General features: G+C 38.6%; 1 protein-coding gene across 9 annotated transcripts in view; it reads left to right on the plus strand.

The window, feature by feature from the left end:
• PDE8B (phosphodiesterase 8B) overlaps positions 1–18,660 on the plus strand; it is an 82,925-nt gene that overhangs the window by 44,255 nt on the left and 20,010 nt on the right. For all 9 annotated transcript variants that reach the window (XM_063320978.1, XM_063320983.1, XM_063320981.1 and 6 more), the window contains 8 exons: positions 2,290–2,480; positions 3,796–3,855; positions 5,820–5,877; positions 10,857–10,945; positions 14,744–14,822; positions 15,354–15,494; positions 17,219–17,307; positions 17,974–18,034. In XM_063320978.1, coding sequence (XP_063177048.1) covers positions 2,290–2,480; positions 3,796–3,855; positions 5,820–5,877; positions 10,857–10,945; positions 14,744–14,822; positions 15,354–15,494; positions 17,219–17,307; positions 17,974–18,034 — 768 coding nt within the window. The remainder of the gene's footprint in view (positions 1–2,289; positions 2,481–3,795; positions 3,856–5,819; positions 5,878–10,856; positions 10,946–14,743; positions 14,823–15,353; positions 15,495–17,218; positions 17,308–17,973; positions 18,035–18,660) is intronic.

The following is an 18,660-nucleotide window of genomic DNA, read 5'->3' on the forward strand; positions in this document are numbered from 1 at the left end:
ACGTTTGTATGATAAACTGGGAACAAGACACGCAATAGTTGTGCAAAGCAAGTAATTAGAAAGATGGTAAAAATTCCAATACATCACCAAAAAATGTAAAGGTCTCGACAGGAGAATTCCATGTTGCTCCTAAACCAGGACAGCAATGAGTAAAATGATCTTTTTACAGCAACACTGGCAAATTATACACCAAAAAATAGACACATGGGGTTTTTTTTGCCAAGAAACATGGATTGAGTTCAAACTTTTCTTTGACAGTGTTGTTTATATGGATTGTTATACTTTCATCTTGACTTTGAAAGTGTATCTTGCAATATACTTCTAGTTACATTATGTTTAGATGGTTTAGAGTAAGCTTCATACAAATGTTAATGAGAAAGCATGGTGGTAATGCTTTAAAAAAAACTTTAAAAGTTAATATTCTCAGAAGGATTCACAATTAGCTACCCTTGGGAGATCGGGTGGTTTAATTAAGTTCTATTATTTTACAGCTGGCAAACTATTGCATTTCTCAATCCTTTATTTCCAAACTGGGAATGTTGAGAAACAGAAGATATCAAAAAATGTGTCCCAAAACCCCTATTTTCTGAACCATATTGTACCGAACAAACTAGGAACAAAGTAAAACTAATAGCAGCTGGAACCAAACGGAAGATTGTATCAGAGTAGGGACTTTACCCAAGTATTCACAGACAGAGCATGCAGCTCAACAATGCTTTCCAACATCCTGATGGCTGGAAAAAAGTCAGGGATTAGGTGGAGTGACAACAGTTACCTTGGATGTTAAGTGTCAGTAACTCTACTTATTGTTAACCGCAATTAAAAGTACTCTTCCTAATAAAATGAAACTTAAAATGAAACTTCTTAAGTTATTTCTTAGTATTTGTGGAAATTCTGACTTATCATTTTCTTCCACTCTTTAATGAAACCTTGACTGGTTGTCCAGCTACAGTAACATTAATTGATTTGTTTATTGTTTAGAATTCAACAATGCAGACAGCTCAAGATAACAGAAAAGTTATGGCCACCTTTTCTAGCTTCTAGACTGATGATGTTGAATTTCATGTGGTGACACCACAGCTGCATAGAGCAGCACAGATGAAAGGCTATGGACATTTCTTATGGATATTTAGGGCAAAATTTTTCATATTTTGCTCAGGTTGTTTCAGTAAAGACAGGGGATGACTTTTATTTGTGAAATGAGCAGGACTTTGCTTTATAAATAGATTACTCTCTGGCTGCTGCCTTTCTGCACAATTTGAACAGCTGTGGATAAATTTTGGACTTTTTGAGACCTTTCTTTCACAGCATATTGGCACTAAATTAACCTTTTATTTCTTCATCTGTCACACAGGGTGGCATGGTTAGTGATCAGTTGCTATGGTACATATGTGCAAATTCTGAAGGGGACTGTGTACATGGCTCGGGTTCCTGGCTATGTAATTTGTACGCTGATAATACAGGTATAATAGTGGAAGGATGAAGAATTTATTCTCTCCTAAAAACGCTCTTTCTTTCGCACTAGAAGCACACAAATACAGTTGTTTTCAGTCTATATTCTGTGTTTCAGTTATCAAGCAGACTTCCTACAGCATCAATTTGATTTTTAGAACAGTGCCTCGGCACACGTCCTTCCTGATCTTGTGTGAGCAGTTCCTTAAGTGTTCTGTTGAAGTTGGCAAAACTACCTCATATATTTACATAATTAGGTATTGGGTAAAAATTGGGATGTTTGAATAATGTTTTTCCCCCTATCCATCACTGTCCATAACATTCTGTATGCTGTCCAGTTTTGAAAGAATGTGGGTTAACTCCATTTTGTTGTACATCAAAGGAGAAATAGTGAATAAAACTGTGTTATGTTAATTGTTTGTCCCCGAAGAGCAATAATTAAGGCAGTTGCATTTCAGACAGTTCATTACAATTAAAAGTGTGTGTAGCTGGGATGGCTTGATGAGAGTGGCAATGATGTTTGAACACCTCCCCACTTACTCTGGGTGGTTGCTGATTGAATATAAATGTGAGTTGGAAGAGACTTGTCATCCGGCAGCTGGCATTGCCCTAGATATCCATCCTATGCACTTAATTCTTGATTACCTATTGATCATCACTCTGTCTATGAAGAAAGTTGTGCTGCTGCATGGGTTGTTTTACAGTCTGTTGTTCAACCTTCCCACTTCCAAAGTAGTCTTAATCTTTCACAGAGCAGAAGTGTTTGTTAAGACTTGCACCATGTGGAGAAATATTTTGTATGTTTAATGCGGTGCCACTGTTTTGCTTGCTTTACAGGTTTTGCTGATCTTTGCAAAAGAAGACAACCAAAGTGATGGTTTCTGGTGGGCTTGTGACAGAGCTGGATACAGGTGCAATATTGCCCGGACTCCAGAGTCAGCGCTTGAATGTTTTCTTGATAAGCACCAGGAAATAATTGTTATAGATCACAGGAATTCCAAATATTTTGATGCGGAAGATATCTGCAGGTAATGTAAAGGACCTTATGCTTCTCTTGAACTTCAGAATATATTGTACAAAACAAAACTTCCTAATTTTAAAAACAAAAAATGGTGGGGGAAAACCCAAACAACAAAAGAACCCCCAAAATGATAGTAAAATGGGAATTTGGAGATTGACATGGGTTTGCAAGAGGAGAACAACATGAAAAATATGCTTTTGGCAAAGCTGAATTGTAGAGCCGTCTCTTTAGGTCATGGGCTTCTATCAGAGCACAGGGCAGAGCTGCTGTGAAATTATTCCCGGCTCTCTGTGCCTGCTTCTTTCCTGGGTGATTGCTGCAGCAAAGTCTGAAGCTGCAGGGCTTCAGAGGAATGTGTTTGTTTGTCCACTGGGTCAGGCACTGCCAGTGCTTCATGAAAGTTCATATCACTCTTCTGGTACTCATAACTCTCTCATAGTGGCTCTAAGGTTGCAAGTTCTTGGTATTGGGATTCTTTGCTAAAGTACACTTTTAGCCAAGCATACATTTTGTACCATACACCATACTGTGCTTCTCAGTCCATCATGAGCTGAAATTTGCCATGTTTATGAGAAGGACCATTTTAAAGCTCAAATGCTTGCACTGACACAAGTTCTTTTAAAAGACCATCAAAAAATAAAAAGACTGTTTATTCAGGACAATGGTGACATGATTGAAAAAAGTTATCTTTAGCCAGTAGAAGCTGAATGGAGTTTTCTTCTGATAGCTGGTCATATACTTTTCAGTTTCTAAATAGTATGTAAAGTGGCAACATTTTGTTTATTAAGCATTTCATAAATCATACTCTCTCATAGACACTTGCTATACCCTCTTTTGTTACTTGCATGCTCCAAAAGCACTTCCTACCCTCTGAAGAAAATTCTGCAATATGTAGAATCACAATGGTAATTACGGGAGAAGATGGTGGAGATTCTTGTTTAAATTAGCTAATGGGTATTGGAAATACATTGCACAGATTGACCTTTCTCAACCCACACCTTCAGGGCAGTCTGCTCCAAATAAGCTAAGTAAACAGGGTAAACCTTCGCTAGGTTATAAGAGTGGATTTGGAGACCTGTGTTCAGGCCCTGTGATTTTGGAACTCTTGCCTCTTCACTGCATTGATCAAAATCTGAGGAATCTGGTACGAAAATGGAAATGGATTGTCTAAGTGGGGTAGGTAGGTTATGGCAGCGTGATATCCTATTTTCTAGCCTCAGTGGCATCTTTCTGTCCTGGCTGTCCTTTATATTGTCTGTGAAGATACTGAGAGTAACATTGAGAAAGCATGCGGTGTAACTGAGAAATTTTTATTTCCTCAGGTCTATTCGTGCCACAAAACCATCAGAGCACACTGTAATACTTGCTGTGGTTCCACGCATGTAAGTGTTACTGTTTTGTGAAAATTTTTATTTCACTTTATAACAATGTTATCTATAGTAATTATCTAATAACAGAAAGTATCTTACTAGCAAGCCTTATAGAGTAAGTTTAATATTATTTTACCTGAAATGGGTTAGTAATGTTTTATGTGGCCTATTTAAGTATTTGGTAACCTTACATTTATATAGACTAGTACTGTCCTTATCACCTTGAGAGGATCATAATGTAATGGCTTGTATACTAAGAAAAATTAGAAAGCTATGTGTTGGTTTCTAAAAGAAGGAAAAAATAGAAAGCTATGTGTTACTTTCTAAGGGAAATAACTAGATCAAGTAACATGCTGTGGCTAGTAGGGAACTGCGTAATGGAGTAAACTTCAATGCTGTTGGTACTAAACTCACCAGAATGTTGTCCTGACATCCTTATTCAGTAATTCATACCCCGTGTATTCAGGCAGAATCCTTATTAACTAAAATACGTTTTTGTCAAATATGTTCAAAAAGGAGACCTTTCCTGTCTTTATTAAAACTCCTGCACACTACTGATCGATTCTAATTTTGTTGATTTCCTAGCTCAATTAAAATAGTAGGAAATAGAGTGTCAGGAGAAGAAACATTCCTGCCAAGATTAGAAAACAGACGAAGTTTGCTGCTGAGTAAGACTTTGCAACTTGCTCCACTTTTTATTTAATAACACTTTTTTAGATTCATCTCATAGGACATCACAGGATGTCTTTAATCTTCTTCATGGTTTCTTTTTGTAATATCTTTGTGTGTCTGTGAAGAGACACAGGACTTCTGTAGAGTATCTGTCAGGTGTGCTGTAGGAATAACCATCAGGTTGAATAATAGCTGCAAATACTTATGAAAGAAGACTATAGCATCAACTTCTGTAATAGAATAATTTTATGTATGTATTTTATGCAAGAGTGTTCTCACTGCATTCATTATGTTTAGGTAACTATGTCAAATCGATACTATCCAATTCTTAAGTGGTGTGTGACCTACAACATACTGGTTCTGTTTAATATCTTCATCAATGATCTGGATGGGGGCATGAAGTGCACCCTCAGTAAGTTTGCAGATGACACCAAGTTGGGTGGGAGTGTTGATCTGCTTGAGGGTCGGAAGGCTTTACAGAGGGATCTAGACAGGTTGGATCAATGGGCCAAGGCCAATGGGATGAGGTTTAATAAGGCCAAGTGCCGGGTCCTGCACTTGGGTCACAACAACCCCGTGAAGCGCTACAGGCTTGGGGAAGAGTGGCTGGAAAGCTGCCTGGCGGAAAAGGACCTGGGGGTGTTGGTCAACAGCCAGCTGAATATGAGCTGTCAGTGTGCCCAGGTGTCCAAGAAGGCCAACACCATCCTGGCTTGTCACAGAAATAGTATGGCCAGCAGGACTAGGGAAGAGATCGTCCCCCTGTACTCAGCACTGGTGAGGCTGCATCTCCAATACTGTGTCCAGTTTTGGGCCCCTCACTACAAGAAAGACATTGAGGTGCTGGAGCATGCCCGGAGAAAAGCAATGAAGCTGGTGAAGGGTCTAGGGCACAAGTCCTACGAGGAGCGCCTGAGGCAACTGGGGTTGTTCAGCCTGGAGAAAAGGAGGCTGAGGGGAGACCTTATCACTCTCTAGAACTACCTGAAAGGAGGTTGTGGCGAGGTGGGGGTCGGTCTCTTCTCCCAAGTGATAGGGCAAGAGGAAACAGCCTCAAATTGTGCCAAGGGTGGTTTAGACTGGATATTAGGAAAGATTTCTTCATCGAAAGGGTTGTCAAGCATTGGAACAGGCTGCCCAGGGAAGTGGTTAAGTCACCATCCCTGGAGGTATTTAAAGGATGTGTAGATGTGGCACTTAGGGACCTGGTTTAGTGGTAACTTGATGGAGTTAGGTTGACAGTTGGACTTGATGATCTTAAAGGTCTTTTCCAACCTAACCAATTCTATGATTTTGTTTTGTAGATCTGCAGACCAAGAAGAGACTTCTGTTCTTCCCCTTCTTAATGCAGGCTTTGATAGGGTATGTATAAATTACATATTTAATATAGTAATCATGATTGCGTTGTAAATTACGGATGCTTCTATTTCCTTAAATTAAAAACTATACAGTTGCTTATGTCAAAAATTTATCGAAAACCAGTGGTAGTTGACTGGGTAATCTTTTCTTCTCAATAGTGTATCCAAGAAGTATATAAGAGAATCTGTGATCTAGCTAGTCTTTCCAGACTAAGGAGGAATACTGAGATTAACTTATTGTGGCCTGGGTGGGTGGTGGGTGGTTTTTGTTTATGACTGCATTACAAAATCAGTGATGGGGGACCCCGATTAAAGTGTGCTGCATATCACAGCATGCTGACTAGTCACCCGGACGTCTCTGTGTGCCTCAGACTGCTGGGATATCTCTCCTAAAGGGACTACAAGCCTAGTCCAGCTCCTTGTGATGTAAAGAAATTTATTTTTTTCATTAGATTGTTGTTTTGGCTTGCACCTGTTCTTCTCAGGACAGCGTTAGAGTCTTTCCTATACAGGCAGCAGAAGGGAAAATCATTGCTGTTCATGCTGTTTCTCAGAACAGCTTTGTAGGAGAGAGCAGAAAAGCAAGAGTTAGCTCTGGAAATCTATCAAACGTTTGTGTGAGCGGCTTTGGAAGGATGTTACTGTTATGTTAATTTAATATAAATCAGCTGTAATATTAAAGTGAGGAGTTCATAAGGAAGGTTATGTGTTGAAATGCTAGAAGCACGTCAGTGGATAGCTAGGGGGAATTAACTATGTATAGTTAGGACAATTAACTGCAGTAAGGAAAATAAGAGAAGGAAGGGAATTAACCCAGGCAGAATCTCATGCTAGTATGCTCATACTGAGGCCAGTATCTGAGCTAACTCATATTTACCTGGAGTTTGTTTACAGAGTAGAACATTCACCAGAGTCACCATTTGTAGGTCATCTCCAAAAACAGGTGATAGGTCTTGCCTTTCCTGCAAGGGTACGGTGGGGGCAAAAGCATTAAAGGCAAAAGCATTAAAGGCAAAAGCATTTCTGAAGTGCTTAGATGCTCCAAAAATTGGAAAAGTTGGGTCTGAAAAAGGTCAGCCCAAGAATGTTAATGCTTTTTTAGTGCAATTTTCTCCTTCTCTCACTTTAAAAAAAAAAAAAAATTAAAAAACAAATCTTTATTTCTTCTCAAGTCTGGTGTTTCGTTTGACAGCAATGCAGGGCAATATGTTTTGTGGGCTAGATTGTGGGTGGAGTACTGACTAGAGCCAGAGGAGACCCTGTGCAGCTCTGAGAGACATCTCTGTCTGCCTGGGAAAGTAAAATCTTTTTGCACCTGGCAGCTGCTCTGACCATTCCCTCTAGCCGTCCCAAATTTATCTGAGAGCTTGAATGATACAGCAATTCCCTATTGGAATTCTTTTCAAGCCTTTAAAACACATCTGATGTCAAAGATCCTATTTTCGCCGTGGGGTGGACATAGGAATTATTTCTGCTTGGATGGAGATCAGTAGGGACTAAATCCATTAAAACAAAAAACCCGCCCCTGCACAAACGAGGATTTTAAAATACCCTTCTTCAAATAGAGAGACAGTATTTGCAGGGCATTTCTTCCTCAGCAGCAAAATCTTTTTGGAAAATCATATCTGCTCAAATTGTAAGTTTCTCGTCACTATTTTTATTTTTACAGTCCAACCTTTCTGGTAGCTTTATTTTGGACTGTGACTGTTCATCATATCAGCACTTGTCCTATTTTTGCTCATTGACTTCCTCCTCTTCCCTTGACAAAACACTGAATGCAATTGCTCCGTCTGGTGGTGACTGCCTCCTAAGTGCCTCTCCAACTTGATTAGTAGAGTCTGAGCTTCTAGACAATTCGTCTGTCACCTTTTTGTAGAGTTTTGTAGACTTTTTACATCAGGTTTGTATTTAAAGATTCCAAAGAACTCCTTTAATCTCTTTTGGGGGATACTCCTGCAAATAACCATATTTTTTTTGTGTGCAGTGAATAGCAGATTATTCTGCTTTAAAATGTTCTGTTGCATTCATGTATACTTATGTTAGAGTAATATCTTTCCATGTTCATGTGTACCTATAATGTATATTGTAACTAGTCCTAAAGAAATCAATTTTCATTTCTTCTAATGAAATCAGTGATGATTGATCTCTATCTAGATCTGGATCACTATGATCACTAAAAGTTTTATGAACCGAGGGAGATTTCAGGATTTTCTGTTAATTTTATATATTCCTTTGGTATTTTTCTTTATGCTGAATTCTTTCTGGTTTTTCTTCTTCCTACTCAAGAAAGTCTATTTTATTACATCTTCTGATATTTTAATTTTCTTTTTTTCTGGCCTATATCATTAACAGCTTTTGTGTTTGTGTTTTAATGGTGTTGTTAATGCAGTGCATTTATTATGCTGTTTTTTCTTTTTCCTCTCAGCCTCATAAACCTAATAGTGATGGCCTGCTTAGGAAGGACTAATTTAAATAAGTGATTTGGCTTCCTGACTGACTTTTAACTATGATTTAAATTAGCAAACAGAGGACCTTAATGTTTGCAGTTACAATCTTGTCTTGTATTTTGAACTTTAGTACGTTTCCTAAACAGCATTGATTCTCATTGACCAGTTACTATTAAAATGTTCTGGTTTGCAACAAAATAAATCTTTAATATTAGACCTAGTACTTCTTGTTAAGCAGTAAGAATGATGCATTCCTACTAGCTGATGAGTCTTGGCTTGTGTCAAGCTCTGTACAGGACAACAGTGGAATCCAATTATAATGAAGTAAGCTACAATTTAGAGTGTATGTTAGTTAAATCAAAATGTACTGTATAAATACTAAACATTTTTAAAATATTGTTGTCTGCCTTCTAATATTTGAAAGTTAATAGATCTTCAGCTTCTCATGCCTCATATAGATGCACAGATTAGAAAAAGGAAGTATTTCCTGCTTTTTTCAGGTCCCAGTTGATTTCTCAGCTTTGAGTAAGCCAGTGAATGAACGGCATTAGAACTATAAACTTAAATAAAGAGATTCTATGCATTTGCAGAAGACTATACAACAGTTAAGAGCAGGTTTAGTACTTCAACAAACTGCAATTCTTGATTCTTAAGCCAAAGATTTGTGAAGAGATAGTGGTTGGTTTTTGTCCGTAAACAGCAGCGGTTAAATTTTGTCAGTAAACAGCGCTACTTTAAAATTCAGTTTATAAAGCCGTTTCATATGCTCTAGCAAATTTAGTTTGTAAAATAGCTTGCCATCATTGTTAAATTGTATATGACTGATAGATTTGTTTTTATATTGTTTTAAATTTAGCATGAGCATATTTGAATATTTAAAAGAGCACCCTAAAACTGAAAATCTAAATCTGCAGTGCTGTGGAAGACAAGTTTGTTTGCAGGCAGGTTGTTATGCAAAAACACAACACCATTTACACCTTTGCTTCTGCCACCTTGATATTGTGCCTCTTCGTTTCCCATGCGTTCACTTAGTGTGTGAAGTGAGAGTTACGGAGATATTTTAAGATCCTAACACTGCTCTAAGCAGGGAAGCAGACCTGTGTCAATAGTTATTTTTAATTTTAGTTTTTACATTTTTGCTGGCAGCTTGGGATTAAGCCATTGATCCTCAAAACACAATTTTTCATACGGGAGAGAAGCATAGATTTCTTAAAAGCTGTTCTTTGTTCCTCAGAGGTTTGAGTGCTGCCTCTTGACTCTGCATGCAGCTGGGCTGTGAGAACTATTGACAGCATAGGGTATCTTCTGTGAAAACTGGAGTGGGTGCGTGTATTTATAAAGGCGTGATTTAGCTCTTCATAGCAGGAGTTTGCTAATGAGCCATGAACTTTAACTGAAGTCAGAGAATCTACTTCTTTTCTGTCAATATAAAGTTTCTGATTTCGGCAGAACCAAACGCAAGACCTTTCAGCTTACTACCTCTGCCTAACAAAGAGAGGATATTCTCTCGTTTCTGGGGTATATAGAAGTTTTATAACGGTTGTCAGCATGCTCCTTACTTTATATACTTTTCTGCACTTCTGAATTGACAGTGACGGCTCAGTGAGCTTACCTGTGAAGCAAAGTTACTTCACCTTCTGAGCTTCAGCTGTAATATTTGCTTGAAAACAAATGAAACGCCAAATGTAATTAATTTTTTTTTCTTTTTTTAGCATGAATGTCTTATGTCTCTAAGGTATTCTATGTCCATTCTGAATTAAGGATAGATGTTCAAAATGAAGCATCAAGGCAATACTGGTTTTGTGTGAGACTGTGTTTGGGTGGTTTTTAGATTATCTGTTTCTAACTGGGTTGCTAAAACCAAATGGGAAGATTCACAGTTGAGCTTTTAGCATATTTTTATACTTGCTTTGTATTTAGATATCCATGTTGTCTTAAGAATTAGGAAATCATTCCTGGGGTAAAGACGATTACTGTACGCAGAAGATACAACTAAAGCTTTTTATTTCTAGAGAATCACAGGATGGTTGAGGTTGGAAGGGACCTCTGGAGGTCATCTTGCCTAACCTCCTTGCTCAATCAGGGCTACCTAAAGCAGTTGCCCAGGACCATACCCACTCAACTTTCGGACATCTCCAAGGACGGAGATTCCACAACCTCCCTGGGCAACCTATGCTGGTGCTCAGTCATCCTCACAGTAAAAAAAGTATTTCCTGGTGTCCAAAGGGAATCTCCTGTGTGCCTATTGCCTCTGTTCTGGGCACCACTGGAGAGAGGCTGGCTCTGTCTTCTTACGCTCTCTCTTCAGATACTTGTATACCCTGATGAGATTCCCCCTTTAGCCTTCTCTTCTCCAGGCTGAGCAGTCCCAGCTCCCTCAGCCTTTCCTCGCAGGAGACATGCTTAATCACCTTCACAACCCTTTGCTGGACTCATGCCAGCTCTCTTTATAAGGCTAGAGTTTTAGATGCAGGAACAGAAATAACAGTTTAAAACCATTCCAATCTATTTCATGCATTCTTGATTTGTCTTCCAGCAATTCATGGAGAATAGCAGCATAACTGCTTGTTACAATGAACTGGTTCAAATAGAGCATGGGGAAGTACGATCTCAGTTCAAATTACGGTATGTAGAAGTGCAAGAAACTGCAAACATCAACCGCTTGGTCTACATAATTGTGTCAGGTTACTTTCTGCTTCTTCCCAGCTACGCGTATATGTGCTTTGTGTATGTTAACTAATGTACTACACCCTTTTTTCCTTCTTCTGTTATTTCGTAAAGGACAAATTTAAGTGCCTTAGTAACTGGTACCCCGAGAAAGCTTGGTCTGTGTATGTTTCATTCACTGGTGGTTTAAATGATGGCTTTCCTCAATGCAAAGTGCAGTAATGTCCTTTTCTCTGATGCTCGCTTGTGTCCCATATGTCTTGAGGTGCTCTTATTGAATATGACATTGTTCTAGCAGCCACTACTACCAGCATTACAGTCAGGGCAAGATCCTTTAGCAGAAATATTGCAGAACAATGGCTTTGGCTCATTTAATTGCTAGGGTAGCATTTTAAAAATGCTGTCCTGTGTGTAAGGTTTATGGGCTGCCAATGGGTATAGGATGGTAAAACTTCACAAAGTCATTCTTGATTTCATGTGTGTGAGATTTCATATTTGATGGCCTAAGCTGAGTGCAACTTTGTTCTGGCTCTTCATACACTGAGGTTTTATTTTCTTGCTTGGGCAAGACGTGGCACACAGGAGCAAAGTTTTTTGTCTTAGCGAGAAATTAAATTACTTTCATTCCCTTATCACTTTTTCTTTAATGTGACTAATTTTATATTTAATACAGGTGCCTATACATGCATGTAAATATGTTTGCAATTCAGCTATATGGAAGAAAAAGCTCTTGAAGTTGAATGTCGTGCAGAGAAGGTGTAGAGCCCTGGGTGTGATAAATTAATTCCAGTCCCATCTAAAGAAAATACTATCACTTCTCTACAGGTTTCTGTGTCTCTGTTTAAGTAGATTTTTCTAAGCAAACTGATCCCAAAGTGACTACATGTTTGTGCATGCGGAATGCAATTACAGTACAATTTTTTTTAAAAAAATAAATACATAATTTGGGCTCACATGTTTTTTAATAGGTGTTTTCCAAAACTAGGCAGGAAAATAAAGCAGCTGTGAAATTTTAGGAGTTAATTAGGTGTTACGGTGGTCCTGACTTGGTTTGTTGTTCAGTTGTAAGTGGAACATGAAATGAATGACTTCTGAAGTAAGTCAGCATAGATCAGAAACATCAGGTTTGTATAGAAAGAGTACTGTCATTTATACACACAGTGCTTGCAGTTTATGTTTCAAGAACAAGATGCCAATAGAGTTTGAGCCCCTCTACATAAGTAGTATCAATTATGAATGCAGATAATTGAAACTCCATCACAGGGAGCATGATTCATGTTTGCTATCATATTTTTCTGCAAGTTTATTTATAGCAATCACCAAAAAAATCTTGAAATTAGTTAAAATTGGAAGGAAACAATGTCAGTCCTCAGTAGCATTTCATCTACTGACAATTCTTTCATCTATATTGTTTAAGGAAACAGCAGTATACCACCCACTTGTAATTCTGCTTGCTTTAGCTCTCTTGAATGAAGGGACATAAACCGTGAGCCTACTCCTTTTTAATTTATGTAAATAATAACATTATATAAAATGTATTCTGTGTTATCCTTTTTTTTGTATATAGATGATGCACATTACATATATATTTATGTGTGTGTATACATATATTCACATCATCTCTGAACATGACTGGTTTGGGAACCTTTGGCAGCATTGCAAAATGCTATGAAAAACAAGCAGTGCTGTTTCTGTGTTTGCTACTGCCACTTCCAGATGCAGTCCCAGAATAGTTAAGTAGTTTAAAGGGTTTAATAGATGCAGACTCAGGAAAATTAAATAGTTAAATACTCTTCATCACATAACAAGCACAAGTAATGCTTATAAGCAACATTTGTACTAACATCTGGGGGCACAAAGTAGCCTTTTAAAAGATAAAATTTCTGGAGAAGATGATGTCCTGCAGCAGAGGATTTCCCTTACTAGGCAGGTGCTCTAAATGAATTTGCCATTAAAAACTAAGCAGAACTAGTGTTTGGTAATGCTATTTGGTTATAACTTGTTTTCATCCCTGTGGTTTAATTAAGTGGGAAAAGAAGTGTTGCACTGTGTCTGTCCCACTGGGTTTCTGATCTGTTTGCTGTCTAAGGAGGTTTTCTATACAGCCTTGCAAAAGTGAAGGGAGGAGACAATATTTTCAGAAAGTTAGTCAATGGAATTAAAACCAGGACATTTCAGGTGTTCAGATACAAGAGAAACATGGTGAAAAAGTAGGACCAGCCCAAGAAAACAGTGTATAAGGTCATGTCAGTGGTCATAAGTGTGTTTCCATTCCGAGTGGGACTCCGCTTCTCCACGTAGCTTCTTCTGGTTTGAAGCTTGGTTGGACATCTGTGGGAAGTGTGTATTAATCAAATAGGATATGGGTCATTTAAACTTGTAATTTTGCTGGCTTGATGGTTACCAGATCAAATGAAAATACTAGGCTTTGAACAGTGCAAACATAGCCGTGTGTTTTCTTGCAGAAAGTTTACGTAATGACATTTGTTAGTAGTTGGTGTACCAGACAGGCATCTATCACTGAGATAAATTAGTTCCTTCACACAGCTCAAAATCACACTTTGAAGCCGGCTTGGACTGCTAGAAAATCACTTGTGAAATTACACTGGGGATTCTTTCATTGTATGGGCTGAAATACTGGTGTTGCCTTCCATATACAACAGTTTTTCCTACAAATCTTCATCCACGTGGCTGCGTGTCTATGTCTCTGTGTATATTTCCTTGTGTATCCTGTTTGGTTTTCAGTTACTTCCATGATGAGTAGAACAAGCAATGTCCTGTATTTCTTAATTCTCTAGTCGTCGATATTAATTCAAATCCCACTATGTAGTCTGGGAGCAAGATATTCTTTTTAGGTAATAACTGTATACAAGAATGTTTACGCATGGTGCATTTATGCTCTCTGCAATGAGAGGTACATAGAAGAGAATTAGTTTGTGTTTCGATGAAGACTGACATCTATCAAAGCAAGTACACCTGGGTTGTTTCTTTTAGTATGCACTCTCTCTGTGTATACATATATTTATACACTTCTTTTCTTTCTAGTATTTGGAGCCTGTATAAATGTTAATCCCATCTTGTGTAACTTATAATATAAGCAATTTAAATTTTGTAGCAAGATGGTAAGGCTCTTGTTTTTCATGCATTAGTTCAAGGACAGCCCTGAAACAAATGGGAAACAAAGATTGTTTTGGCCCTTAATAAAGATCAGGATATATGGAAATCAAGTCACTGGATTATTACTTGGAAGCGGGAAAATTTATATTTTTCTGACTAGGACTTTGAGATGAATTAAATTATTTCCTTTAATTATGTTGTATTACAACTTCTTTGATAGTGCCGATCTATTTGCTGTATTGAAAACTTTGTATATATATGCTTTGGTGACTTTTGTTTTCCCTATCTTTAATGGTCACAAAGCTTTCTATTCTGGTGTTAACAGCCTTTTGTTATTTTTACTGCTAATTTTTAGTTTCTGATGTCTAGAGCATGTTTGGAGAAAGTAATATACTATTAAGGTTCTGCAGTACACATGAGCAATTTTACAATGCGATCTGCAGTAAAAACACGTTAACAGCAGAGATGTCTGAAGCTGAATTTCCTGAAAAAAAAATCATAATGGAGACAGTGACATGGTTTAGTCAAAACAACATGCTACTTTGTGACTCATCTACCAATAAGTACAATACAGCAATGTTTTTGTAGTGAGCAAAATGTTCTAACAATAAACTAATGTGAATCCTTCACTAATTTCAGGGCTTGTAATGCGGTGTTCACAGCATTAGACCATTGTCAGGAAGCTATAGAAATAACCAGTGAAGATCATGTCATTCAGGTAGGGAGAAGAAACTTAACTATTTCATAGAACTTGGAGAGCGGAACCCCAAGGAGATCTTTGCTCATTAGTTTCTGTTCTATTTCGGCATTTTAATTTTGTTGCCCATTAGAAAGCCCTGTACAGTGAACTGTGTTATTTCTAGATGCTGCACGTTGGCACTTGCTGAAGTGTTAAGACTTATCTTTCAGTAACTTCATCTAGATAATATTTTTGAGTAAATTAATGCTGCTTATGGTAAAACCAGCATGAAATCTGTAGCACAACTAGATAACCTGTACAGTAAAAAGTTTTGTTCTCTTTCTGTGCCTTCTGATAGCAGCTTAGATATCGCCTTCTGAGTTCAGCTCCTTACTTAAATAAAATGTTTAACTGTAACATGGTATTTGTATATGAAAAACACTGAATTGTAGGGATCTGTGGTTATGGCTTTAGATGTATAACTTGTGACGCTTTGATAGTTATATGTGAGTAATTGTCCTTTAAATATGTTCTTTTTCATAGTATTCTAAAGTACTTCTGTTTTGGCAGTATGTTAATCCAGCCTTTGAACGGATGATGGGGTATCACAAGGGAGAGCTTATTGGCAAGGAACTTACTGAACTACCAAAAAGCGATAAAAACTGTGCAGATCTTTTAGACACCATCAACACATTCATTAAAAAAGGAAAGGTAACCAAATAAAATAACTCATGCAAAATTACTTCAGATTTCTTTCGGCTCTATTTTTCATGCTCTAGGTTTAAGAACACAAGATGTGGTTTTTTGGAGTGCACATATAAGACCACAGTTCTGCTCCTTAGATGTCTTAGGAGCACAACAGCCCATGCCTCAGACAAGTGACTACAGGTTTCTTTAGATTTGCTTTTAGGATCTGACTGAACTCCTCTACCAATCTGTTGGCTTAAGATCAATACAAGAATGTTTTCTGTGTTTCTGGTTTGCTTCAAGCCCATGGAACTTTTGTTAGTTTGAACACAACAATTTGTCCCTCTGTCAGTCCCTCAGGTGGCTGCATCATCCAACCAAAAAGTTTAACTGTTCTGCCATGACTGCAGAACCTTCATTGACTGCATGCGTTGAGCACCACGTGGCATACATATTTTGTGACCAAAATACGTCAGCACCCAATGGGGTTTGTTTTTCTAACTATGGTTAGAATATCTGCAGTGCACTGTGAACTCCTGTTGTGGTGGTGATGGGCCACAAAAGTGCTACATGTTCCTGGCCCTGTGTTCCCCTAATACACGCAACAGCCTCTTATCCCATCTCCCATGGGCTGCAGAAGTACTTTTCACCGTTCCTTGTCTCACTCTCTGCTTCATGAACTTTGAGGAGTTCTTGAACCTTTGAGTCACTTTCAGCAATGATCTGAGCTTTGGGCGTCACCATCTGAAGTTGTCTGCAGGTTCACCTTGGTTCATTAGCAGTACCTGCAAGCCACTCTTGCTTTGCTCCTCCTCATTTATATGGGCTGCCGAGCTGCTAGCACTGCCTGCTCAAAGGCCCCGTGTGTTTTCTGTGTCTGTCCATCTTTGTCTGTGACAGAAAAGGTATCTTCCACCCATTTTGCAACTTCATCCTACTGTGCTGCCAAGGAGTTCCTGCCTTAAAATCTCTGTTCTTTGAGGTGGTAAGCCTTCTGCTTTATCTTCCTTTCTTCTCCAATCCGTACTGGAAGATATCTTTTGTTTCTGCATCAGCGTACTGCTTAAGGATGGTGCATATATGGCTCTTGGTTGGCCTGCAGTCTTCTTGATGTTTTGATGTAGCAGTGGGGATGGAAGGAAAATTAGTGGCCAGTAAGAGAAATGGGCATTTACATGGGAGAACAGGGTAAAAGATGCCATGAAGAAATTGTTTCTTCCTTTTGCCTTGGATATCCATGGTCATGGGAGAACAGTCATGGAGTGAGAATAAGTTGTTGGTTACCTGAGGTTAGTTGAAGGACATCCTTAGGTCAAGTACTTCTGAAATTTAGCATGCATATCACTTGATGACTGACAACTTCAAGGCTAAATGATGCTCAGCACAGAGTTTGGTTCGTCTGCTCCCAAGGGAGATATTCTCTGGATGTGTTGCAGCCACCAATGCTTATAGTGGGACCTAGCAGGAATGTTTGTAACCCCTCAAAGTAGATGATTCCTGAAGTTCTTTGTGAAAAATTTTATACTCTCTCACAAGATAAACATATTTACACTGTCCTTACATTACCACATGCCTGTTAAAGCAATAATAATTAATAAAGGATTAATAAATGTTACACTATTTTAAAAAATAAAACCATGAAATGATATGTAGTTATTTACTACGTAATGACTGTGTAATAATAAATGAATATTTGACAGCAAGCCATGTATTCTTAGATGCTGTCTCTGTTGTCTGCATTTGATTAGGAATGGCAAGGTGTTTACTATGCAAGAAGAAAATCAGGAGACAGTATCCAGCAGCATGTGAAGATAACACCTGTGATCGGTCAAGGAGGGTAACTGACTTGTCCAGTATATAACTGCTTTCACATTTTTAGGGCCTTCTCTCTGCTTTCCCTATCTGTAAGTTTGACATGAACCTCCAGGTATTACCCACCAGGGTGATAATATAACTGCTGGCTTTAAGCGATGTGGAAAGAATAAGCAAAACTGAGGTCATGTTCTTTACTGACGTTTGTCCATTTCTCTGTCCTCGTATGCTAGCTAAAAGAGCCAGAAAGTCATAACAATTAATAGTGTTACTGCTATAGATACCTGCAAGCTGATGTTTAGATTTCAGGTTGCCACGCATTTCTTTATGAAGTTATTCTACAGTATCCAAACTGTTGGCCAGTCAGCTGGAAGAATGAGCTGGGTGATCTCCTTTGTGTGCGTGCCTCTAAGTGCTCGCACCTTTGCAGTGTAGTATGGGCACGTTGCCAAATTCTGCTCCCAGATGTGCAGGTGAATTCCTGCAGGAGCAAAAGGATCAGGTGTCCTGGGAGAAAAAAAAACATAGCTCTAAGGCTGAAGGAGTGCTTGTTGCCTAGTTGTTTGTTTGGTGTTGAGTTTGGTATCTTGTTTCATGAGGGCCTGGAGACCTCTCCTTTAGAAAACAGCAGTCTATCACTTCACTTCTCTCTACCGTTTGATGTGGTAACGGTGATTATTTCTGTTGCTAGGAAAATAAGACACTTCGTGTCCCTCAAAAGGCTGCATTGTGCCAATGAAAACAACAAACAGGTATTGTATTTCTTTCATGTCATAATTTTAATCGCTTTTAGTGAGCTGATATTTTTTAGTTCAGAAACTGATATTATTCGAGGAGGATGTGACCTGTATTGCCAAAGAGATTCTCATTGATTGTTGGAGCAAGCAAGAAATCTTCAGCTTTTCTCCTTTTGTAGGACTGATGAGTAGAGAAAGAAAGGCTTTTCTGGAGCATGGATGTGACAGTTGAGTCCATGATACTGTGGGGCAACATACAACATAGTCCAAAGGGATTTGAGGGGCTTTTTTCCAGAGCTGCTCTTGCCAGTCTGGTCTGGTGTACTTATGTCTAATAATGACCCATGCTCAGCTGGCACAAGGTTTGCCAGTGTGTGGTTCTTGAATAAAGAGTAGCCTTCACTCAGGACCTGAGACATTGCATGCTCATCAGAACATGTGTTGTGGGGCGGTGTTATCCAAGCCATAACCCAAGTAAACCAGCAGTAGCAGTTGGCCCTGGTCTCTGCAGTCCAGGCACACATCCACCCGAGCAGGTCCTGCAGCGAAGCTGGTGGCACGGGGAGCTGTTTGTTGTCATCTGCTCCTGGTTCCCTCCCTCTGAAAGTTTCTGAAGCAAATCATCGTATTGCATGCTTTGC

This window comes from Chroicocephalus ridibundus, chromosome Z (assembly GCF_963924245.1).
Source record: "Chroicocephalus ridibundus chromosome Z, bChrRid1.1, whole genome shotgun sequence".
Taxonomy (NCBI): domain Eukaryota; kingdom Metazoa; phylum Chordata; class Aves; order Charadriiformes; family Laridae; genus Chroicocephalus; species Chroicocephalus ridibundus.